Raw genomic sequence first — 26,169 nt, 5'->3', positions numbered from 1 at the left:
ATAATTTAAGTTGAAGTCCAAGTCCCTGAACTTTAAAAGTCCTTCTGTATCTCATCCCCTACCTCTACTTAACCCCCAGTCTCTTCCCTGTCTCTGTCTCTCTCCCACACACACAGACACAGAACTGCTTTCACCATGGATGACTTTCAGTACCTCAAAAATGTTTTGTGTTCACCTGCCTCCTACCTTTGCCAGAAAGGTCATCTTTCCCAATTTGACTCCTTTATTTGGTATATAATATCAGAGTTCCAGATTAGGAGTGTCTGTCTGCCTTCTCACGATCCTGCCAGGACTTCTTAGCATAACCAATGTGCTGTCTCTCTTCTCCAACAGACCATGAACTAAGACAGGGACCTTGTCTGTCTTGTCTGCTGTGCATCTCCTAGGGCCTGACTTAGTGACAAGTGAAATTAAATACTGATAAATGAATGTGTCTCAGCAAAAAAAAAAATTATAATATATAAATAAAAAGAAGAAAAATGCATGCATCATATTTTATACATATTTTCAGAGAGTGATTTAAGTGATTCATACAATATTATGACTATTTTTCCTTTTATTCAATCTAATAATTTGTTAAAATCTCTTAAGAAAATCTCTTAAAATCTCCCCTACAAATTTACTTTATTTTCCTGTTTGTTTTATTTTCTTGAAACAATGGTTAGTATACTTATGTGCATTTTTCCTGTCTAAAACTAAAACAAAAAAAAAATCTAGGTTCCAGATTTTCCTCTAAATGACAAAAATGTGATGTATTTCGTTCATTCTATGATGGTAGAACATCTTGTAAATAATGCTTCTCTGAATACTCTCGTACATAAAACTTGCACTTAACCAAGAATATAGTTAAGATACTGCATATATGTTATAAAAGAACAAAAAGAATAAAAGCTAAAGGCCATCTTTAAAGGAATCTATAATCTCTGAATAAAGGTTTAAAATTTTTGCTATATGGTCTATTCTTTTAAGATAACTGTCTGTCCAATTTAGTTTCCCCAAGGAATAATTTACAGTCTCTGAAACCAGTGGTTTAAAGCCAATGTATTGTGCTTCTCTTTATACTACTATTTTTTTCCATTTATCTATAACAACATTAGATTGAAGATATATTTTGTATTAATGGAATTAGGAATTCAATCAATATGTCTAATATATAAAATATATTGAATTCAAGACTAAACTTCCTATATTCTTCTTCATAATTATTCAGGTTTTTTTTTTATTTCCAGTTGTCCATTTTTTTCTAAAATATTTTTGCATTTATATATTTCATTATATGTTCTATATTTGTGTAAAGAACACATCTTTGAGAATTATTTAACTTAAATTTTTAATATTTCATTTGCTTTTAATTATTCCTTTGTTTGGAATCTACTTCATTAGAAATTAATACTTTTTCATTCAAATCAGCTTCTGGAATGAAGCCATATTTTTATGTGAAAGGTGATGAAACATGTCTGATTTGACGTGTCCATGTATATTCTCCACAATATACTAGGTTGCTGTAACAAAGAAGTCCACTGACTGAGTGACTTTAAATTTATTTCTTATTGATCTGGAGTCTGAAAAATCCAATCTCAAGGTAGATCTGGTGTCCTCGGAGGACCCCTTCTTGGTTCACAGATGGCTATATTCACACAGTATCCTTATGTGCTGAGAGAGCAGAGTGAGAGAGTACCTGGGATCACTTCTATAAAACACTAATTCCATCATGACTGATCTACCCTGATGACTGAACTATTCCCATAGGGCCCTCCTCCTAATATCATCTCAGTGGGGGTTAATATCTCAGCATACAAATGGGGTGTGAGAACATGTCATCTATAACTCCATTCCTATATAATCCCCTATAAATATTTGCATTTGTCTTATGCCTGTACCCTATATTTTATTTTGTCCTTTTTACCCTCTTTTTTGATGAGATAAGGGAAATCCTAGGCAGCATCTTTTATCAAAATAACCTGGATGGGTTTTCCTCAAATCTTCTATTGTTCATATGGAGACAGTTAAAGACCTTCTCAGTGTGACAGTAAAGAGCTGCTAATAAAACAGAATTTCAGATTTCAGATCAGGAGGGACAACAGAAGTTACCAGGCTCTGGTGCATCATAAGAGAAAGATATTTGTGTGAAGTTTGGACTTACCTATATGCTTGGTCCACATGAAGCACATTGGAAAGCTGTTCGTAGATTGAACTGTTTTTCAGTTGGCATTGATTCCAGGGACAGCATGCAGCCTTCTTGCTGCTTCAGGAGAGTGTTCTAGACAAAGCTGTTCTAAGTGACAGGCTGGGCCTCAGATCTCCCAGGCAGCTATTTAGGAATGCTGTGGAAGCACAGTGGTTAAAAGGATTCCACGTGGAGACCTTTCTGCTGTCCCACTTCACCTCCATTCTTCATTCTTACAAATAAGGTCATTTTAGTGGGATTTTGCCACATCTCATCTAAATCAGACTGAGTGTTCTGAGTCAGCCATTGTTTTGTTTCTTGTCTGGTTCCTGCTGCATTAAATCTCACAAAGATCCTCTAAGGTCATGGCAAGTGGATGGTACTTTGCACTGTGTCCAAATAGCTGATACAGTGATTCCAACCCCGTATCCCTTCTCCTATTTTTTTTTTTTCTTTCTTTGATCATTTCTGTACATTGGAAGTGAGAGGAGATGAAGGTTAAAAATCAATAATCATAATGCTATATATTTAACAATGTCACTTTAATAAAAATTCTTTTAGGATTAAAACTGGATCAGAAGCCAACCTGGAAGAAGAGGAAATAAATATTAAGGAGCCAAGAATATCATTGTCAATCAGGCCTCTAATAGCTGCATTTGGCAGTCAAATAGTCACATTTTTCTTATGATTTTTTTCCCCTAAAACTGTATAAAGGAATAACTTGTGCAAGCACTCTATTTTGTGAGTGTTACAGAGTCAAGACTATCTTGAACTAACTAGAACATGTAATGTAGCACAGTATGAGTACTTTGTTGACCTAGAAACGCTCTCCAAGGGACCTAGAAGCAATTAGAAATTTAAATGCATGAAAATGGAGACATATTTTATGTTATGTCAAAAGTTTCAATTGTACTACAGGGGGGTAAAAGACCTTCTATGACTTTAAATTTTTTTCTAATGCTTAATATATAAAAGGAGAGGTACTAAATATTGCTTGCTTTGAAACAAAATATCTCAAAACGATCTTACAGACAATGTTTGGTCTTTAAAAAAACAGAATGAACTAGAATAAAACATCGAAGTATAACTCGGCACAAATGGACTTTTCAATCCCAAACAAAAACATTAACATCTAAGCCAACATATATTAGGTATCAATGATGTCACAGATATTGTCTTAGATGCCTGGGAGTTACAAAGATGAAAGACACAATCCCTACTCTCCTACCCCTGATAAAGTAATTCTCCTGTCATACCTGGTGACAATTATTGAAAGTAAAAACCATGACATGGTCAGTACAGATAATGGAAGTGGGTAGTCAAAACAGCAAAAAGGTACCTTATTAGGGAATAGGTTCCCCAAAGGAGATGGTATTTTGTGAGATTTGAAAGACAAGGATTTATGAAGTCGAAGAAAATATAGTAACTGTCATCTAGTCCACATATATTATCAGCAATTTTCACAAGGAAAAAGTCCATTTTCCCTTTCAGTTCCATTTTGGAATGTCTATTTTCTGCTTGTTTGATAACTTCAGATCCCGCTGTGCAACCATGCTCTGTGTGGAGTCATCTTTTGGGCTTATGCAAATATAGATGCCTGGGCCTCAAACTCAGAGATTTGGGATGAGGTGCAATAATTTGTATTTTGAACATATTAATAGTTGATACTATTACTATTTGTATGAAAGAAGCATTTGTCAGTTATAAAAATTTATATCACTTTTGGTTTTAGTGCAGTTCCATCTAGGCATGGTGGTGGAAACTCAGGGATGCAAATCAGTGTAAATACCATTGCCATTCTGGTAGATGATTACTGCCAAATGATTGATCTGTGAAGCCGTGCTTCACAAAGTTTTATAGAAACATGAGTCACCTAGGAGTCTTGTCCAGATGTTGATTCAGATTCAGTGTGTTTGGGGTGAGATCTGAGGTTCTGCATTTCTGTCAAGGTCTGCTCTGTAGGCTACACTTGGAGAAGCAAGGTGCTGGAGGACCTCGGGTATTGCAACCTGAGAACCTTGAGACTGGGGTTTCTTCTCAGTTGCAAATAGGTTTCTTTACAGGGGAATCTCAAATCCCAAGGTCATCTCTTTACTTATACAATTAAGTTAAATTATCATGTCAAGTATCCATAACAGAAAGGATTTTGTATTTACACAAAACGCAGAACACAGAAAGCATCATCATAATTCATTCCTTCATTTTACTTATCAGGATATTTTCCTACTCTTGCATCTGAGTGGGAATAAGAAAAACATGGTTGTAATCATTGGATACCTCATTATCTGTGTGCATTTTTGTGTACGTTTTTTAGGGGTAGACTTAGTCTAACTTAAAGGGGTTCCATGAGTAGCAGTCACAGATTAAGAACCCAAGAAGTAGGATGTCCCTTCTCACTCCATTATAAAGTTAATGACCTTCACCTACCTCTTTTATGGCTATGAAATGAAGTACATACTTTATAGTCCCAAGCTAACTTGGATTAGGAGGAGGTCCTCAAAGAAACATGTACCATTTCTTAAACAGTACCACAAGATTCTTCATTCAATAACTCTAACATTAATTAGAGTGATATACACATCTAGAGAAAATATTTCTACATGTCACTTTCATGAGAATTTCAATATTATGCATCCCCAGTACATTCCATATTCTACAAAGAATGAGCAATATAATTAATTTACTCCCCCAATTTTTAAAACCCTGAAGAGTATTAGGAAGAAGAAATCTAACCCTGATTTCTTTGAAGTTTCTGAAATAACAAGGGAGACTATTCTTGTTCATATCCTACAAGTGAGATATTTCCAGAAAAAAAAAAAATCATCATGAACAAATAGAGTGTTTATTTTCTTAATATTTAAAGGTATCCTTTTACAAATACAGGAAGAGAATGCTGGACTCTGCTCTCAACTATTCATAGAAATTAAAGACATTTTCCCCTGGAAAATGACTCATGTATCTTTAGAAAGTGTATTTAAACTTCCTTAATGAAACTGTCAATTCTAGGTAGTTCTTTTACATGTTACAAAATTTGAACTGACCTAATGAACAGCCAATATTCATTCTAAAACAAAATCTTTTTTCACTTTTCCACCAACGCTTTCATTTATCATAGTGTCAGCCACACTCAGCTTTTGATATTAAGTATTTTAATAGATATTTATTGTGAAAAATGGATGGAAGAATTTGCTGTCTTTAGGTTTGTTGCACGTGAAGCAATAACTGTACTTTTATTGTATGTCATAATTCTTTAGAAAAGAGGAACTATTGCTTTCAAAACTCAACTTTTTATGTTTTCAAACCAAAGCCCTTACATAAATTATATCACTTTGTCTTTTAAAAAGCTTCCTACTGCTCTATAATATGCACATCAATTAAAACCTGTTTTTTCTGTATTGTCTAAATATAGTCTTTATTAATCAATTGATTATATGTTATGAATTTCTTATGAAATCGGCTTATATTGTCATATCAAGTCACTGGCATTTGGAAAACTACTGTTTAAATGATTTTATGTCTAACATTTCATTACATCCCAGGAATAGGCTTAATTAATATTTCATGCATAATGTTATATTGCAAAATTTAATATTCTGTTCCTGATGGTTTGAGTGCTACTCTCAATAAAAACTGAACCTAGGACATTCTAATATTTAGATTCCAGAAGCAAATGTAACTTTTGGAAAAACGGGCAAGGCAAAGAGAGGAAAGAGTAGAAGTACAGAGGCATGCAAGAATAAAGGGAAAGGAGAAGCCAAAAGTAAAAGGGAAGGACAGGAGGTAGGAAGAAGTTAAGGACAGAGAAAAAAGGAAGGTGGGCACAAAACTCTGGTGTGGAATACCATCAAAAGTGGCCCCAGATGCCAGTCTGAAAATTTGCCACTGATTTCTATTTCATTGACTAACTGGAGTCATCTACAGCTCTCTGTATCTGGAGATGTTATAGAGTGCCTATTTGAGGTGATGGCTAAGTCTGATGGTCAAGAGCCAGCTTCAGTATGTGACCTCCTGCACGACATTTCACTCCTATGCCTTAATTTTACCCTTTTTAAGAGGAATCAGATTAGCACCCAAATCACAGAACTCTTGTGAACATTAGGTAAGTTAGTTTTCATCAAGCATATATAAAGATGGGAGGCAGAGAAACGTCCTCAATAAATGCTTGCACTTAGGACTAGTGAAAGACTTTGCCATTCCACCTCTAATTTAAACAATCTGAACATAATGTGAAATGTCAACTACTGTATATGGACCTAAATTTCACATCAGCTAGACTCCCAGAAAGACTGCAGCCTCAAGAGTTTTAACCAAAGAGAGTTCAATGAAGGGAATTTTATAGAAATGAGAGCTGAGTTGAGTAAGGATTTTCAAGGGTTTATAGAAAATCCCAATACAAACAGAAAGAGTTCTTTCCCATCTTCTCCAGCACGACCTGAGGAGCAAAGTGAACATACCATCTTGCTAGATGTAGAAGGAGCTACAGATATGAAGGCTACTGATAATTTTAGAAGATTTATCTAGTAGGAATTATTCTTTACATATCTTTGTAATATAGATGTATGGAGAGAGGAGGAGAGAGAAAGAGGAAGAAGACAGCATGCCCACAGAATTGTTCAACAGTAGTATTTTTGACCTTTTAGACCTGATGATTCTGTGTTGTTGGGTGGGGTATCTCGCACATTGCAGCATGTTTAATAGTATTTCTGGCCTCTACCAACTAGATGCTAGAAAAATCCTCAACTTCACAATCTAAAATGCTTCCCAACATTGCCAAAAGTTCCCTGGGAAGCAAAACTGTCCCATATTGGCAAACACTGCTGTAGCAGAAACCAGACATTCCAGAAACATAGAAAGTCAGTAAATATCTTGACATCTGCCTCCTGTTACTGCTGAGCATATCATATTTAGCAAAGGCAGAGAACAAGGTGGAGGAATCAAGGTAAGAAATGAGTTTCCATGGTACAAGGCAAGGCAGCAGAGAATGGGCAAAGGATCTGAGGAAGCAAAAGGAGAGTAACAAATATACTGCATATTTTTACATGTTTACACTGCATAAACACATGCATTGTGTTACACTACGTGGACACCTTTACACTAGTCATGATCCTTTACAGTGACATAAAAAAGGTAAGGAGCACTGTGGCTTGTAGGACCTTAAGAAACTGTATTAATTTCATAGTACTCGACTGGACAACAAGGGCAACAGAACCTATACAGAGATCTGTAATGTCTCCAGCTTGAATTTTCAATGTTCATTTAAAAAAAAAATAGGCATAAGGAAGAAAATTTTAAAACCCACTCATGTATAACCCCTCACAGCTTCAGCCTCATTTAAAAACTATCAAAAACAGCATTGAGAAGTGGATGATGGGGAAGATGTTTGTTTTAGTCAGCTACTTCACCACTGTGACTAAAAGACCTAACCAGAACAATTGTAGAGGAGATAAAGTTTATTAGAGGGCTCGTGACTTCAGAGGTCTTGGTCCATAGAAGGCTGGCTCCATCCCTTGGGGCTCCAAGTGAGGCAGAACATCATGGTTAAAGAATGTGGCAAAGGGAAGCAGCTCACATGATGGTCAGGAAGCAGAGAGAGAGGTCTCCACTTGCCAGATACAACTATATACCCCATTATAAAGTTACAGGATTTCAATAATCCCTCTTTTAAGAAAGGGTCCCTTGACAACTGCAGAAGTAACAATACTTTCTCACAAAACGTTTTATCAGTTGTAATAACATTTCTTCCACCTTTGTGAAGTCATCCACATGTCTTCACACAAAACTTCAGCACACCATGGTGATGGTGCCCATATACATTTACTTATGCCACCATATCAAAATACTACAGGCTGGGTGACTTAAGCAATAGAAATTGATTTCCGTTATGTGGGCGGAAGTCCAAGATCAAGGTACCAGCAGTGTTGGTACTGTAACACTTAAAAAACAGAGTGCTAACCCAAACTCTTCCTTTATACAGCGAAGGGACCTTCATTCTGAGGTCTCTTCTCTTGGTGTGTAGACTGCAGCCATATTACTGCATGCTCATATAACTTATTCTTTCTTCCTCTTGTGGGTACAAAAAAAAAAAGAGAGACACAAAGACAAAAGTAGATTTGTCTGGTGTCTTTTCTGGTAAAGGACACTAATGTTATTGGTTCAGTGCCCCAAATTTATGGTCTTGCTTAGTTTTAATTTCTTTATTAGAGTCTTTATATCCAAATATAACCATCCTTGTGGTTCAGGTTTCAATATATGAATTTGGGGAGGATACAGCATTCAGTAATTATGTTTTGCTCCTGATCATCCAAAATTCATGTCCTTCCTGCATACAAAATGCCATTTACTCTATTCTCATAGTCTTCAATATCTTAACTTATTCTTGTATCAACTCTAAAATCCAAAGTCTTTCCCAAATATCACTAAATTCATATACAAGAGGAAAATGAAGGTATGATTAATCCTGAGGCAAAATTCTTCTGGAACTCTGAAACTGAGAAATCACAGAAACTATGTGCTTCCATAATACAATGGTGTGACATGCATGGGATGGACATTCCCATTCCAAAAACAAAAGAGAAATTAGAAGGAAGAAAAGGGTAATGAGTCTCAAGCAAGTTCAGGGCCTGGCAAAACATATTCCATTAGATCTTAAGGATCAGGAACAATCTTCCGTCTGATACCCCACCTTACAAGCCCACTGGATTGGCATTCCCTTCCTGACCAGCTGAAGTAGTGCTCTTACCTCCAGGGCCTTAGATGGCAGTTCCACCCACTTAGATCTAGTAGTCAGAGGCCTTTCCCCAAAGCTCCAGGAAGCAATGGTGTGGCATGTGGACATCAATCAGGAATAAGCCTTTGCCTTGGAAGATGTGGAAGAAGTCTCAGTTCTGATAATCCCTAAGTCACCTCAGGCCCATTATTTCCTTTTCTTGAGAGATAACCATGTTTGCTGCTGGATAGTTCTGTTGTCCTCTCCTATAGAATCCCAGAAGTGCAGCAACCTTCCTTCTCTTCCATTTTTTTCTGTCTCCTTTAGTTCAAATTTATACTGTTTCTGCTCATGTAATTCCACAATCTCTTTACCAAATGATTGTTCTGCTATGACTTTCTCAGTTTTTATAATTAAGGACAGGCTGACAATCTTCCAAATATTTAAGTATTGTTTCCTTTCTGCTTAACAATTCTTTCTTCAATTCGTCTCTCTTCTCTCACATTTTACTGTAGGCAGCCAGGAGAACCCAGGATGCATCTCCAATATTTTGCATTAAATCTTTTCACCAACTATAACACAGTTCTTTGTTACCTTTAACAAGGACCCTATCATTTCCAAACACCAGCTCCTCATTTCTATTTGAGACGTCATCAGAATGAAATTTGAAAACCATATGTTTACCAACAATGTCTTCATAGAAACATTGGCTTTTTCTAGCATGTACCTCAAAATTCATCTGGCTTCTATCACCTAGTTCCAATGTTATGGCCACATTTTAAAGTATTAGTTACTCACATCATAGTATGAAAATCTATGTTAGTTTGGGTTGCCATAACAAGTCAGAGCAAGTTGGGTAGCTTAAAAAGCAGAAATGTACTTATTTATTTATTTATTTATTATTTATTTATTTATCTATCTATCTATCTTATAATTCTGGAGTCCAGAAGCCCAAGATTAAGGTAACATCAAGGCTGATTAAATCTGAGGATCCTTCCTTTCTGTGTGTTCATGAGTTCTTTGTGCAATGACAAAAAGATAAGGAGGAAAAAAGAGAGGATAAAAGTCCTCTGTCACCTCTTATAAGGATACTATACCCATCAGATCAGGAGACATTTTTATGACAGCATTTTACCTTAATTACTTCCTTAGAGGTTCCATAATCTCATATAGTCACACTGGGACTTAGGGTTTCAATATATAAATTTTGGGACAATGCAACATTCAATCCATAATAGTGTTCCACCATAAAATTGCCACTAACTAGATCAAGGATATGAGCTCTGCTCTTCTCCAGAAAAAAGGAATAATGTGCTCTTTGGCAAATGTATGAAGTTTTTACACTCAGTGTGTCACAAATCTTTTATGAACCTTTTCATTAACTTCTGATCTACACAGCCCTATGACCAAAGGCAACAGATAGTAAGGGGATGCCTTTCCAGTATCTCTTTTATCCTCATTTTCTCCAGTTCCTTCTTGCACACCTGCATTATCAGTCAGATTATATAAACTTTTTACCAATCAAGGGGGAATAGATGGGAAACAGCATTGTCTACATACTCTGGTAGTTTAATAATGCTTAGGTTAGTTAAATATAAATTTCCATGTTTTTAGTACACAAAATACTAATTGGGCACATGGCCATTTGGAAGGCACAGAAAATTAAATCTATCCAAGATATTTTGAATTCTTTCTTTAGTAATATCCCAATACTAATGTTGGTCCCAAGAGGTGTTCTTTGGGTTTAACTTCATAAAAAAAAATAAACTTATTTGAAATCATTTAATAAAGAATAAAGTTACTTAAATAACTTAAAAGCATTTATAACTTTTTATGATAAATAACACTATTTTTGTCATAAACCAGCAAACCACAATTCAGTTGGCATTGCAAAAAACTAGTTGTTCCATTGAGCATTCTTTTTTTTTTTTTTTTTTTCTTTGCAGTGCTGGGGATTGAATCCAAGGCTTTATGCTTGAGAGGCAAGCACTCTACCAACTAAGCTATATCCCCAGCCCCAGCCCAAGCATTCTTAATAATACATATTAAACCTTGCTGCTGAAAGACTACGGCACATCTGTGTTAAAATACAATTCAGAAATAAGAACTACCAAATCAAAAGAGCAGTAGAAGATAATAACGTAGGCTAGGTACACTGATGGGTTAAATAGCCATAGTTCAGGATCCATAAGAAACATGTAGATCTAGAATATGTCAGATGACAAATGGCCTGCTTCCATGGTCAAAAGTACAGGGTATCTGAATCATGATAAATAGCTGAGGAAGCTATACGTATTCATTGACTTGGTTTGGAATGAAGGGTATTTAGTGATGGAACTAGAGTTTAAGTGGTCAGGAAGGGATTTGGGGTGGGAAAACTAGAAATGTAGAAAGAAGAAGGAAGAGTATAGTAATGGTATAGAGGGGTACAGATGCCCAGAAAAGGTTTTATTTGGGGTGTTGGTCAAGAAAGACAGTGAAATGTAGCATGGTAGAATTTTCCACTTCTCTGGAGTATTGTCAAACAATCTAGCTACTCGATTTAGCTTCATTCTGAAATAAGGGTTAAGGGAGTCTGTAAAGCCAGCTCTGTAATGGTGTGGAACTCTAAGCATGTTGAGATACAAATAAATAAACCCTGTGAACTTGGGAGGACCAGCTGGAACTAGGGGTAGTGGTAGAGGATGGAAAATCAACTCCTTCAAGCTGCTCTCTGTAGTCTTGCACATACAGATAATTCCTTCCTATGATTTATTACCACAGATGGCTAATTTCATCAATTAAGTGTTGACTCTTATTATTGCCAGTGTCAGAGGACATCCTTTTATAGCCCCCTATGTGTATGAGCATCAGGTTGCTTTAAAGCAAAGATGAATTTAATGATCCTTCCCTAAGTTTCTCCTTGTCATTATTGCTTACTTGCTAACACTTTGGAGTTTTAATTCTTTTTCTTTTCTTTTAAATTTATCGCTTGATGGAAATAATTGGAAGGTTTGAATATTTTTCAACAGTGGGAGTCTTTATTAGCTTTTAAGTAGATAAAAATATCCTTTCTTCCCCATAGTGCAAAGTGGAATGGGCTATTACTACCATCCCAGTAAATTAAATTACTTTAAAAAAAATAAAAGGAGTGGATTGTGAAAATGTTTAGCCAAAGGAGTTCTCCAGCTGACTGAACATTTATGGGCACTTCTCTACTAAGGCAAGGTAAATTCACCTACAAGCAGCTATTTAGAAAACAAGTGTATAATGATAGTTGTTCAATTTACCCAGCTGAATTAGCCCAAACTTCAGAAAAAAAAGTAGAGTATATACATAACCAAATTGATGATAACTAAAAAGATGGCAGTATAATCACTGACAAGAATATGAATGGGACCAAGTGAATAAGCCAAATTGGTGAGACAAAATAAAATCAGTAGTGACGAACTGAACTTATGAAAAAGGATAGTTTAATTGGGAAATCAAAAACACACACATGCACACCATGTTTGTTGGCGTCTGATTAGAAAGTAGTCTGCTTTGTTTTAAGTCAAGCAGTCTCCTGGCAGGAATAGGGAATTAGGTAAATCATAGCTGGTGCTCCCTGCTGGGCTTACATCTTTAAGCCACAGCAACCTAAATTTAACAATAACCACTGCTGTCAACCTTGGATGCACATTTGAATCACCAGGGATACTTTATAAAAATAGAATAGCCTAGCCATACCCAACAAATTCTGATTTAATTGATATGAAATAGGGACTAGAAAAAAGTAGTTTTAAGATCACTACAGATGTGTCAAAGTTGCATCTAGGGCTGATAACCGCTGCTTTAAGGGCAGTTTTCATGGTTGAAAAAAAATCCCAAATGGCAAATAAAAGGAAGGTGAAGTATTGCATTTCTCTCTGTTTCTGAATTAGGGGTGGCAGGCAGGAATTGATTGTTTTGAGTTTCAGAAGCAGCAGAGAAAGCAGCTGTAGCAGGGTCTTGCCCTTCCACATTGGGGTAGTGGTCAGTCTCTACTGCTCATTATAACTTAGGAATGATTTTCTTTGCAACAGACTAAGGCCATTTGGAGTTGAGAGTTGAGGATGATATCTGAAAAGATCAAGGGTGTGGAATTCACTTTGTACCAGGGCAACTTGTGGATGAATTGGATGGAGTACTAAGATTTGTAGGAGTAACCTCATGGTATACCCCATGGTACATATGCAGCCATGCCTCAATGACTGACCCAGAGTACTGCCTGTGTTCAGAAGCTTTGTGTTTACCAGACTTTCTCTTGGTGATTTCACAGCAATCTTCAGTAATCATCCCATCCCCTTGGTTTTTCACATTCCTCCAGTGTGGCATTTTATAGCATAAAATTCTGCTCACGTTTGTCTTCTATATCAGGTTATAGGTTTAAAAAAAAAAAAAAAAAAAACTTAAGGTCATGGAGAGCTTTGATAATTCTAATGTCTTTAGCTCTCATGACAATGCCATGCATGTAAGTATTTGTAGATTAAATATGTTTGAGTGTGATCCTAGACCTCCTATTTAAATTCATAGCTGAGAACGCGTGGGAGACAGTAGAAAGGAAAAAGGAGAGGGAGCAGCTTACAGTTTTGGGGGCATTTCTCTTTGAAATGAAACACAGTCCTCTACCAAATACCTCTTATACACTTACACATTCTTTTAGCACATGTTTATTGAAGGGTTTTAGGCAGACAATAGCAGACAAGTCAGAAACTGACATCATGAGGCTAACACTGGGGAAAACAGAGAGTAAAGGAGAAAAGACACACATTGTCAAGAATATTCAACATTTTGATAAATGCTGAGCAGAAAATAAACAGGGAATTGAGACAGGATTGACCTATATATGTAAATGGAGGTGGGATGGCATTTTAGGCAAGGTGGTTAGAGAGGGCCTCTCTGAAACATGACATTTAAGTTGAGACTCAAAAGATTAGCATAAACCCACTGAAGGAAAAAAAAAAAAAAAAAAAAACAAGGAAATCCCATGCAAAGAGAATGGTAAGTACAAAGACCCAGGTGCAGGAATAGGTTTAGTGAGATCAAAAAATAGAAAGGTTTATTTTTAACTTCTCCACAAGAAAAAGCGTGGGTGGGAGGAATCAGTTTATGATTAGATGACCCCTGAACTTAACCTCTTTTACAAAATCACCAAAGTGCTCTTGGGTCCTGATGAGCCATCATATACTTGAGGGCAGGTTCACTGGCTTAAGAGTGTCCTGTAAGATCTTTGCTAAAAGGTCACTGGGCTTTTATCCTGCCAGAGCACATCTGATTTAAATGACCTGAATGGTGACCTCAGACTCCCACCTGGAGGTTCAAGTCTGACTTCCAAGTACCAAGGTTGTGTGAGTTCCACTCTTTGTATGGGAGCCACTGAGAGCTTTATTCTGGAGAAGAATTGGATCTTCAGTGGAAATCTGTAATGCTAGGAGTGCTTTTCTTTCTGTGTTTCACTGATATGGATCATGTGGTCTAAAACACAGGGAAGCATAATCATGTTCATCTCACTCTGTCAGTTGTTAATAAGCGCCAACGTTGATAGTACTTACTCTTCTGTATGTATCTAGAACCTAACACAATGCCTAGCTCACAGATAAATGAACCTTGAGTTAAATGGTTAATGCTTTTTAATGGTTAAAAAAAATTGAAAGATTAATTTTGTAACATAAAAATCTTTAATGAAATTCAAATTTCAGTGTACATAAAGTTTTATTGAAACAGTCATGCTTATTCATTCACATTTTGCCTAAGTTTACTTTCACAGCATAAAAGTAGAGTTAAGTAGTTGTTGCAGAGTTCAGTACTTATAGTAGATACTGCATGGGTCACCAGTCTAAAACACTTAACTGCTGGCTCTTTATAAAAAAAGGTTTTGCCAAGCCCTATGGTAAGTATTTGTCATGTGAATAAATGAATGAACACATAAATACATGAACTATGATGGCAAATTCACTTTGATATAATTACTCCTTAATAGTATAGACCCCATGGCAGAGATCCAGGCATTGACCTAGACCTTTAGACATTTCATAAGAAGTATGAAAGCACTATTATTTATGAATCACTGTTATGCTTTTCTAATATATATTCAATCAGAATAAAAATTTTAATTGCTTTTCCTTAAAGGGCATCTTCTATTTTTATAATTAAACATACATCTCAAGATTTTTTTCCATTGGAAACAGCCAATCTCCCAAGAAATCCCATTTAAATGGTATCAGGGTAGTCATTTCATTCTATCAATTGTGTTAAACCTTCTGGGACTTTCCTCCTTCTGTGTCTATCAATTGGTTTTAAAGCTCTACCCTGGGTTATGCAATTTTGTTTTACAAAGATATATGCCTGGAAGAAACTCAATCATCTCCCTTATATGAGAATTTCATTTCAATTTTATGTTTGTTAAATAATTTCTAACTTTAAATGTGTGCCCACTACATTGTTAGATTAGAGTCACAAAGTGAATATGTCTTCAAAGGGAAAATATATCAGTTACATTCTGGTTTGTCAATAGGCATATTCTTATATAAAACCAATTTATGGCAGATAAACTGTTTAACATGAATCCAAGTAGAATACTATGCAAATTCATATGGAGAATAGAAAAGGCTCCTCTGCACATTGAAGAAAGTGAGAAGGGTCTTGGTTTCAAAGTGTCTCCAATGTTGATAGTACTTCCCTAGTGCAGATATTCCTGCTTTCATTTCCTTTTCCAAATTGCCAGAAGGGATTAAAACAAAATTATCTTAAATTGAATTAATTGCATGTGCTGGTAAATTTTGGTTTTGTTTGTTTACTTTTGTATGCATTTAATTTTCCAGGAAGGAATCTAGATCCACATAAGGATCACCATTTTAGGAAAAAACTTGTGTTTTGTGCATCATCCTTTATTACTGAAACTTCTACATTTGTTTTTCCACAGAGGAGAAAAATAATGTGATCTGAAATGTCATCCTCTTCATTTTTATTTAAATAATTTGTAAGCAAACAATGTAGATATATTTAGATAGGATATTTGCTTCCAATACACTATCGGGAAGATCTTCCTCTTCCTGTTTCAGAGGCCAGGACTATAGCAGGAAAATTTAGAAATTAATACCAGGTAATTAATCCAGCTCATTAGCCCAAAACCTCACTGAATGCTGAGAGGGCTGCTAATGTAATAAGCTTCCCCGTTAATGGAGTCAAAGCTAACTTCAAAGAACAGCTAGTACCTCATTCATTAACTTAATCAACTCTCTGGACACCTCATAGACAACAGATCCTAGTAGGAGAGCAATAAAGATGTAAGTGGATGTTCTTGTTCTGATATCCCACCACTGACTTGAAAGCTAAAATTTGGACAACCGTGAGTGCACAAATAGTACACATTTTCACCCTTGAATAAAAACAGAACAAGTAAAACAAGTTCTACATAGCAACTTTTGTCAGCACTTAAGTTGAAAATGGTCTGAATAGTCCAGGCAAAGTAAAAAGCCAAATCAATCGTATTTAGCATTGTGCATTTCACATGCTAGAGCTCCCATATACATTTTAGCTCATGAACAAAGTAGAAGTAAATCAGTTATCAATTTGTACTTTATCTGTTTTGTTTTCCTTTGAAGATATTTTTTAAACCAAGGTCAATAAATATAATGAATTATTTTTAATTTTTATGATAGTTTTCATATTTATTACTTATGTAATCTTTAAAACAAAATGTCCCAAGAAAGAATAAGACTTTTATGGTTCCTTAACTTGACAAATAAGTGACTACCCATAATATATCAAAGAAATGTTTTAGTTGACAAATTTCAATAATAATGCAATTCACATTACTTCTCTTTTTATTTATTCTTAGTAAATCTTGCCCTTTGCTGTAATCTCTTGGATTTATCATCTTTTAAATTCTTGAATCTTTTTGAATCTTTCTTATTTCTTGAGATTCTTTTCTATTATAGCTACTTCTTGAGGCAGGTCTCCATGTGCATCAAGTATTAAGATGTCAGGAATGGCATAGTACTCTTCTTAAAGAGGTTTCATTCAATATCATTAACTAATTGGTTGTGTGGTTGGCCAAGAGAAAACGAAGAGTTGTTGGTGAAGGCAAGAAATTTGTGAACAGCAAGAAATAAAATGGAAGAGCCATTCACGGTGGCAAATGTCTATAATCCTAGCAGCTAAGGAGGCTACGGCAGGAGAATTGTGAGTACAAAGCAAGTCTCAGCAACTTAGCAAGGCCCTGCCTCAAAATTAAAACATAATAAGAACCATGGATGTGAGTCAGTGGTAAAGTGCCCCTGGGTCCATAAATAAATAAATAAATAAATAAATAAATAAATAAATAAATAAATAAATAAATAGAAATGGCAGATACAGAGATTTTATAAGTGGAAGTTCTAGTATTCTGGTTTGGGCATTGTCCTTCCTTAGTGTTCTGGTGTGAGTTCTAGAAGTGAGACCTAGGTCCTCTTTCTTCTGTACCTCTAATATTCTCCTTGATTTTAATTTGCCAGGAAACACTTCAGTCTTCTTGTCTTTCCTCTCCAGTACAAAAACATCACATGGATGAGGGGTTCATACTTCTGGAAAGGAACTCTCTGCAGCCCAAACCAGCTTTCCCTACAGCCTTATTGAATTATATGATAGTAGTTTTTTAAACACTCTACTCTCTACCTTGTAGAGGTTTCTTGGAGTTCTGACTTAGTGGTGGCAAAAATCAAAAACTAAAAATGAGAAATCCCCTTTAAGTAAAATAACCTTTGTTTATTTGAATGGTAAATTAGAGAGCTAGTACTCAAAGGTCAGGGCTCAAATTTCCATCCAGATATAGAAGAACAGTTACTAACTTTTGAGTTCAAAATAATTTTTCAAAGTAATGTCATAAAATAAGCTTTCTAACAAACATTTTATACATAATGCCATGCTCTTTTGAAAGTTTTACTTTTAAATGAACAGGAACTCATGCTTAGATTGTTGATGTTGTCCAATTGAGAAGCCTGCATTTAAAAAAAAAAAAAATAAGAAGAGTGTTATATGGTAAATGGGATCAAATGATGTGGTATGATAAAATGGTTTGGTATTCATCACTTATCTTGGTTGAATACACAAAAGTTAGGAACTGTGATAGTCTTGAGTTCAGTCAGGTGTAGGAAGTTATTTGGTAATCAGGGTATGAAGACATTAGGCACGTTTGATGGAGAAAAATCTGGTGAAGTCTGTGTTTTTGTTACTCAGTGGTGCCTTTGTTCACCCTTCAAATTAATTATTAAATCCATTCTTGTAGTCTATGAGCCAACTCAGCGTCACTTTTATTCAAATGACTTAATTGAGTTGAGATTCTATCAGCTTCAATCAAAATTCCTAAAAAAAATAAATAAATAAATAAATATCCAAACTTGTTTACATGTACTTATTCCTTTTCCATTCTTGTCACATACTCATTGGAGTAAAGTTTAAGTTATATATTCATTTAGCTATTGCCCTTCATTTTTAATCAATTTTATTTCCAATAAACCAAGTGTCTGTCTTCATTAAGCAATTCAACTGTATTGAATTCTTCATCTGGATTTATATGATGGTACTTTTTAAATGGTCTGAATAGTCAGACACTATCCTTTACTTCTGGAAATTAGAGACCAAATGTCATTTAGGAAATTGAAAATCAACTTTTTATGACTTCAATTGAAAGAACTCATACTGAAATGTGAACAATGTTCATGAAAAGTTAATAAATAAGACTAATGATAGTCCACAGTAATTTAAGAACGATCAGACTCTTAAACTACTTACAACTAATGCTAATACATTTGAGAAAAGAGGTTAACAATGTTGGAATTTCATGCTCATAACAAAACTGAACTTCAAAAGCCTTTGCTCAAATATATCAAGAATCCATTTCATATTTCTCTCACATTTACTACTCATTCATTTCTCGTTTTAAATATAATCATTATAGATGCAAAATTATGGGATCCAAGTCAATTTGCAGATTTTGAAGGTGTACATGAGTATAATTTCAGTCTTCATCCCAGATTTAAAAATATTCCCTTTTCCTGACTTCTCTCTTTAAATCACTAGCAGTATAAGCCCCAGTATTTGAGAGGATTGTGTCAGTTTTTCACTCCCTTCAGTGCATTGGAAGGAAAACATATCCTGGCAAAGGGTAAATGATGCTTTCAGAAAACCAGAACACACATGGAGGTTTCCAGCTTCTTAGTGAACAAAGTAGAACTGAAAGCTCTGGATAATGAGCCACTCTCTGACCCTCATGGCCTGTATCTCTCTGAATGGAAACTTAAGACAAAAGACAGGGCACATTTCCAGAAAAGATACTATCAGTGTTGAATTAAAAAAAAAAATGTAGGAATGTGTCTTTTCGGTGTATTTTTTTTTTTCTTTTTTAAAAGTCAGGAAGGACATTCAGGGTCATCTGAAATTTATTATAGAGGTAAATGAGATATCCTTATTATCCCACTTTTCAGAAGATTCACATGAAACTCGAAATTTGAGCTAAAGTGACTTATAATTAGTCATAATTATGGCTCATCCACTTTGCAACCTATTTCAATGTAGTTATAAAATATGCCTCTGTAGATGTTTAAATGTGATTCATATTAAAGTGCTCATTTACTTCAGATAAGTGAATGACAGAATTACAATATAATATAATATATTCTCTCAATGTGATTCTTTAATTCTGTGGCCCATACCCATTGTCTGTAAGTAAAGTGTAGCTGCCAAGGCAGCCAACGGGTAATCAAGTGTGGGAATTAGGACATCTTTAAATAGCGGTGTTCTGCTGAGCAATTGGGTGGAGCACATCAGAGAACTTATGGAGCACTGGGACCCTTTGGAAAAGCTCTGAGAACACATTTACAAAAATACCAAAACTGCATTCAGGGAAGCTTAAGGATACTTTATTTTGACTACTGGAAAGGAAACAATGATACACAGAGGGACCCAGGTGGTTAATGTACTGTTCATTATTACTGTAAAGTACAAGACCTCCGTCTCTCAGCTGCTCAGAAACCACAAATTCCGTTGATTACAAATGCCCTACAGAATAGACTTTTAGAATAAATGAACAAACATTGTGCTATCTTTTCAAAGCTTGCCATTTCACTTGGCTTTTGAATTTTTGCCATTGGTCAGTTTTGCAGAGGGCAACTTTATAATGGCTTCTAGTCTTGCAAGAGGTTCTAAGCCTGTCTAAAATACAATAAGGAAAATGGAATGAACCCTTGTATATTGCAAAAATAAAATCAACAAAACCAGTCCAACTGTTATAGCAAAATAAATTTCAGGATTATATAATATTCAGAAATTATATAATATATGACCCTAAAAATTCTGTAATTAATGCAGCTCCCTTGACAGTTGAGTCCACTTAATTTGAAGACAAATAGGATTTCTTAGCTATGAAATTGTTAATTCTCGTTTGAAATTTGATGTTGTTCAGCTATGAGCTACTGTTGCACAGAAGGGTCTAGAAGACTGAATTCCTGTCATATTCACTCCTAATACATGTTTGTGATTCAAGTATATGTTCATTGAAATGACTGGAGAAAGACCATTTGCAGTGTTACAAGACCTTGATAGAAGCATGAGTCAGACTCAATGTTAATGTTTTTTTTTTTTTTTTTTAAGTAATTTGGCTAATTTGGATAAAATCAGTATTCCTTTAAGAGAAATTGTGGAACAAATGTCTAACACCTGGTGAATATTTGTGTCATTTGGAAATGATGTGTTGAATTTTTTATGTTTTCAAGCTATGCCTCTCTGCCTATTAATAACAACAAAAAAAAAGAGTGGATTATGTTACTCTTAGGTAGGTCTTCTTCAAAATATTTATCTTGTCTAGAATGCCAGAACAAGGTCTCTGCTTCCATTGCTGTGCTTTGTCAGAGTTGTAGTGACCTATGACACCAATTGGGCATATCTCTTCCTATCTGACACACTTCAAAAATCCTATGAGATTTCCCAAGATAGAACTTGCTGACAAACATTTCATGTCTGAACCTGTACAGATACGTAGAGGGAGGTCTAATTAAATAAGAAATAATAATATCAAAATCACAGATTTGTGGTCAGGTAGTTTAGACCTAACTTTATATTTACTATCTAGTAATTTAGACCTGTTACCTTTAAGTCTGTTCTCTGATCTTTCTGTCAGCACAAAAATAAATGTCTAAAGTCTACAATATCTCTATGTCAATCACAATTAACCTAGCATGTATTTTTTTTCAAAACCTCCTGTTTTTGAGAATGGATTTGTATATTCAAGATTACATCAACCATATGATGAGGAATTCTATATTATTTCTGATTTATTACTATTTCTTAAACCTTGCTTAAAATAATGTTTGCTTTCCTTAGAAGTCAATGTGCCTCATCACAAAAGTAAACTATATCTATCTATATGTATAATTTCCCACCTCATCATGAAAAATGTTGAATTATATACATTAAGAAGGAATAGTAAAAGCAGGGTGGGAATTTATCTGAGTTATTGCAATGACTTAAACTGTAATCTGAATATGTGATTTGAACAAGTATTCTTCGGAAACATCTTTAACTGTGATCTCCAGATTTTAAAAATGCACAATGTGACTAGTACACACACAAATTTGCATGCATGTAAATGTGAAACTCTAATGGAACAATATACCCTTACTTTATTCTGATATTTTCTGCTCTAGTTAAACAACATAGTCCAGTTAGGAGCCATATCAGTTATTTTAACAAGTAAGTTTAATTAAGGGCTAACATTATATACAGAGTTATTAACTAATGAAAATACTAGGATACTGCTAAGGTATCACAGAGACAAGTTCAGGAAATAGCCAGCACTCCTTCCTCATGTTGAAAGAACAAAAGGAAAATGTTGAAGCCACTAAACTTAAAAGTTTGGAGAAGGGGCTATGAGGAGATGACCCTCAGACTTCTCTAGTATTGGTATCTGGTGTGTATGATGGGGTGGGAGCAGGAGGGGTGTTATGTATAATAAGACCAAATGTTCATATGCTGCAAATATTAGTAAGACTGAACACAGGCATCACCTGCTATATGGGAATGAACTGAAACAGACAAAATGGAAGTAGTATTGTTGGATGAATCCCTACAGAAGGAAGAGAGACAGCCTACACTGAGAGCAGTTACTCTCTTTCTTTTAAGCCTTGCCATTCTTAAAACAGGTAAAAGGGATGCAGTCTACAAAGCTCCAACTCCAGGATCATAAATACCATGACAAAAGTGGAACTGGAGCTGAGAGACAGGAGTTTAAAATCTGCCACAACTTCTAACTTCACAGGGCAGTGATGCATTTGCACTTCTACCATCTTTGGATCCTTAATCAACAGTGTCAGAATCTAACGGGTTATGACAACTGTTCTAGAAGGAGATCAAGAATTGAGCAATCATCAGATTTCCTTTTCTAACACTGGAATACATTTTTCTTTATCAGAAATTTGTGGTTTAATAAAAAAACTGCAGAGCAAATCAAATCAATAGTACTATAATATTTTCAGGTTCTCCTATTAAAGGAGTTTCTATAGACCATCTTTGTATTTATTAGACTATCAGTAGACACACATTTAGCTTCTCGGCTTGAACATAAATAATAACATTACATGTTATGAACACAAAGATATGTCTTCTTCCATGATTCCAGAGTTCCTTGGAATAATATTTTAAGTAATGAATTATTAGAAATAATTTATGGGATTATCATTTAAGTTTAATTGAAAGTTATACATTCCCATTATAAAGATTTGAAATACATGAAAAAAGTACAAGTGAAAATAAAACCTATTTATAATACATATGTAAGTAAAATATGTACATGCTTAATTTTTTTACAGAAAATGAACCATACTGTACATTCTTTTGCACCTTAATTTCACTGTACTTTTCACTGTCTTGCCATATTAAAACACAAATATCCTCCCCATACTTGTAATGTCTGCTTGTCCGCATTTGAATGCACAGAAGTACCTAATGTTTTAAAATTGCCTGTTGATGGACATTTAGGTTGTTTCTGACCTTCTGTAATGGGGATATGGCAATGGCTACCATGCTAGATGATAGTGCATTGTACATTTTTTGTATATTGTTGTATATGCAAAGCATATATAAATTAGGCTAAATGAAAGAAATCATTTCTTTCCTAAATAATGTTTATTAGTAGTTCCATCCATACTTGATGACTTGAAACAGCAAGGAGAACAAAAATATAATCTTCAGAGTATTGTCTTACCTTTCTGAAGCATTCCTGTGATCAACTGGTCTTTCCATCTCTCACATACAGATTCCACACCACGTGAAGCCCTTGCCCTACTACAGCTATGACCAGCCAGTGATTGGTTACTGCCAGGCTCACCAGCCGCTGCACGTCAACAAGGGCTACGAGACAGTGTCTCCAGAGCAAGACGAAAGCCCCAGCCTGGAGCTCGGGCGAGACCACAGCTTCATCGCCACCATCGCCAGGTCGGCTGCACCTGCCATTTACCTGGAGAGAATAACAAACTAGAGCTGAAGCCAACTCCTCATGGGGGACATCGCCGGGGGGAGGGAGGGCTTTCATCCTAAAGGAGAACGGGTGTCCAAACCCGCTCAATCAAGCAAGCTCATCGTTCCTGTTAAAACAAACAAAAAACAAACAACAACAACAAAAAAAACATAAATGGCATAGAGAAAAGAAAAACCAAAACTGCTTACAGAAGGCAGCGGATGCACCTGCAGCATAACCGGGAGAACTACCAAACTTTCTTTGCTTTAAAATATAAAACAAACAAAAATGCTCCCGGATGTAAATAGTCCAGAGTGTCAAGTTCTTATAAAAATAGATTTCACCCTAGCTATCTATAGGTTTGTTTGTATATTTGATTTTTCTACACTGCATGGTTCCTGGGTTGGAGAACCACAGGGGGCAGGTAAACGGTGGGTGGGAAGTTGGGGAAAGAATATGGTTTTCCTTGTTAGTTGTGTGTAGCGCTCACAGACTTTATTTCAATTGCTTTCTTTTTATTTTTCCTTTAAAAATACTATGTTCTTGTTTGGTTGGTTTAATTTTTTTTCCTGGTCAAGTGATTCTGGTTTTGATTCTAAACATGGGCATTAATGCTTATGTTGTACCAAAAGAAAATTTGCTTTACCATAGACTACTAATAAAGTTGGCCACAAAGTTTGATAAAACCACTGGAATGAAAATTCAATAAATCTAAGTGAATGTTCCTTCAAGACACACATTGTACACAATATTAGGAGTTTTTGTTTTGTTTTGTTTTGTTTTGTTTTCCCATTGGCAGCCCTCACTGTAGGAAGTCTGAAAGAGACTTGTGAAGATCTTGGAATGGGAAGACCAGCAGAATTATTCCCACAGGGACTAAAGGTAGATGCCAACAATGGCCATGTGGTCAATGAGTGAAACTGCCGACCTGACCAATTTCTAAACACAACATGATGTGTAACATTGCTTTTTAAATTGATGATCAATTAGCTTTTGTGTAGTTTTTATCAATAAAAGAAAAATATGTTGAAAAATAAATATATTATTTTGTGGTTGGTATACCACAGTTCACATAAGGTTGAGTGCTTTATATTTGTGTAATGTTTCTAGCCTACGTCAGGGCAATTCATTAAGAATTAGTAGGTATCTACTAAGTGCCTTCTGTATGTTTCATGGCAAGATAGGGAGGTCCTAAAAGGTATAAAACAGAACAAGATGTGGTTCATGAGCTAACATATTTCACAATTCTTTTTATAGACATGTGGCCTTCCTCTAATAAAATCATGTAACATAAGAAAAAATTAAGTATCTATAGAAGTTATAGGTCTGTGATCTTAAAGGAGGGAAAGATCTGTGTAAAATTTACCACTAATTAGATAAAAGAAAAATGCACATTCATATTTCTTTAACAAAGAAGATAATTCTCATGTCAGTTGAATCATTTTCTCTTGACTTCCTTAGCATTGTGATGCTGTTTCATACTTCCGAAACTCACGGTGGACATTCTTTTGATGTACTCACTGCTCTGATTGGCTTACTTTCATTTTTAAACAAAATGAAACAATGAAATTCATGCCATAATTTATTAGAGCAAGTTTTACATTCTAAAGGGTGCTAACATATTGTGGTACTACTGGATGTTCTTAAGAACCAAATTAATAGTTGCTATTAATTTAATTCCAAATTTTATTAAAGCAATAGTCAAAGATGTTTTTAAATACCCTCATATAAAACTATTTAAAATAATTTGCATATGTCAGAACAAGTTTACGCAGAGCTTTGGAAATCTATTGATGATTAAAATGAAAACGCAAAAAAAAAAAAAAAAAAAAATTCAAACAGAGATTTTTACCTGAGTAGGCTTGAGAAAGCCCTGTTTTGAAAAATGCAGGCATGACATTTTATGAGGGGTCATCAGGTTTTCAGAGAAAACAACATTTTTTTAAAAAGTTAGCACTATTTCAATAGAGGACTTAAGAATCTAATATGGGATTATCGATCCTTTAAGCCCAAAAGTCAATCATTTTTATACTGAAAACCTGATGTAACTAAGGAGAATGCAAGGCTTCTGCATTTAGTCACCACTCAAGCTAAATGATTGTCTGGGTCTCTAAACAATAGGAAGCAAACTTTTCTATGCAGGTCACTTTCATTCCATTTCAGGTCTATTCATGTGCTTAGCTGTGCAAAATGATTTCCCCAGAGTTCTTCTTTCTCCCTCATCATGGAAGAATGTTTATAATTCCGAATTGTGACCCTAGCTAATATAAAAACTTTGCACTGTCTTCTAGAAGACAGGAATGATGTTGATTCTATTTATTGTTCATGTTGAAATGTTAAAGAGCCCTCTTAAAGAAAGTTATGCCCTATTTCAATAGTCTCCTAATTAGAAATTTGATTTTATACTATAATGTTTATTGAACCTCTGAAGGATATGCAGGTTCTAATTTCAAAATTGAGGAGACTCATGGAGTATTTATAGAGGAAGGGCATTAAAACCATGCCTAAAAGCAATTATGAATGTGACACAGTACAGATTATATAAGCATTTTGATTAACTTTTTTCATAAATATTCTTAGTAATGCTGAGTTTGCTTTTACTTATTGTATCAAGCCATAAGTAAATATCTGAAGTCAGCAGCTTGATGGATATGTGTATAGGAGTAACTGTGCTTTACATTTTCATACCCTTGTAGCTCTAACTCATCATATTTCATGTATGACCTTCTGTAACGGAGGATATAAATAATAAGAGACACTTGCAGGATGCCAAAAAACCCAAGTACTTTCTAAAATAAAAAGTACATA

At 35.1% G+C, this 26,169-nt stretch overlaps 1 protein-coding gene across 2 annotated transcripts in view; it reads left to right on the top strand.

Moving 5' to 3' along the window:
- LRRTM4 (leucine rich repeat transmembrane neuronal 4) overlaps window positions 1-24,096 on the top strand; it is a 787,905-nt gene extending 763,809 nt beyond the window's left edge. For both annotated transcript variants that reach the window (XM_079110895.1, XM_079110896.1), the window contains one exon: window positions 23,161-24,096. In XM_079110895.1, the coding sequence (XP_078967021.1) occupies window positions 23,161-23,382 (222 nt within the window). In that variant the 3' untranslated portion in view covers window positions 23,383-24,096. The remainder of the gene's footprint in view (window positions 1-23,160) is intronic.
- The last annotated feature ends 2,073 nt before the right edge of the window (window positions 24,097-26,169 follow it).

Source organism: Sciurus vulgaris (genome assembly GCF_902686455.1).
Source record: "Sciurus vulgaris genome assembly, chromosome: 14".
Classification (NCBI taxonomy): Eukaryota; Metazoa; Chordata; class Mammalia; order Rodentia; family Sciuridae; genus Sciurus; species Sciurus vulgaris.
This window is presented reverse-complemented; position numbering and strand designations above follow the sequence as displayed.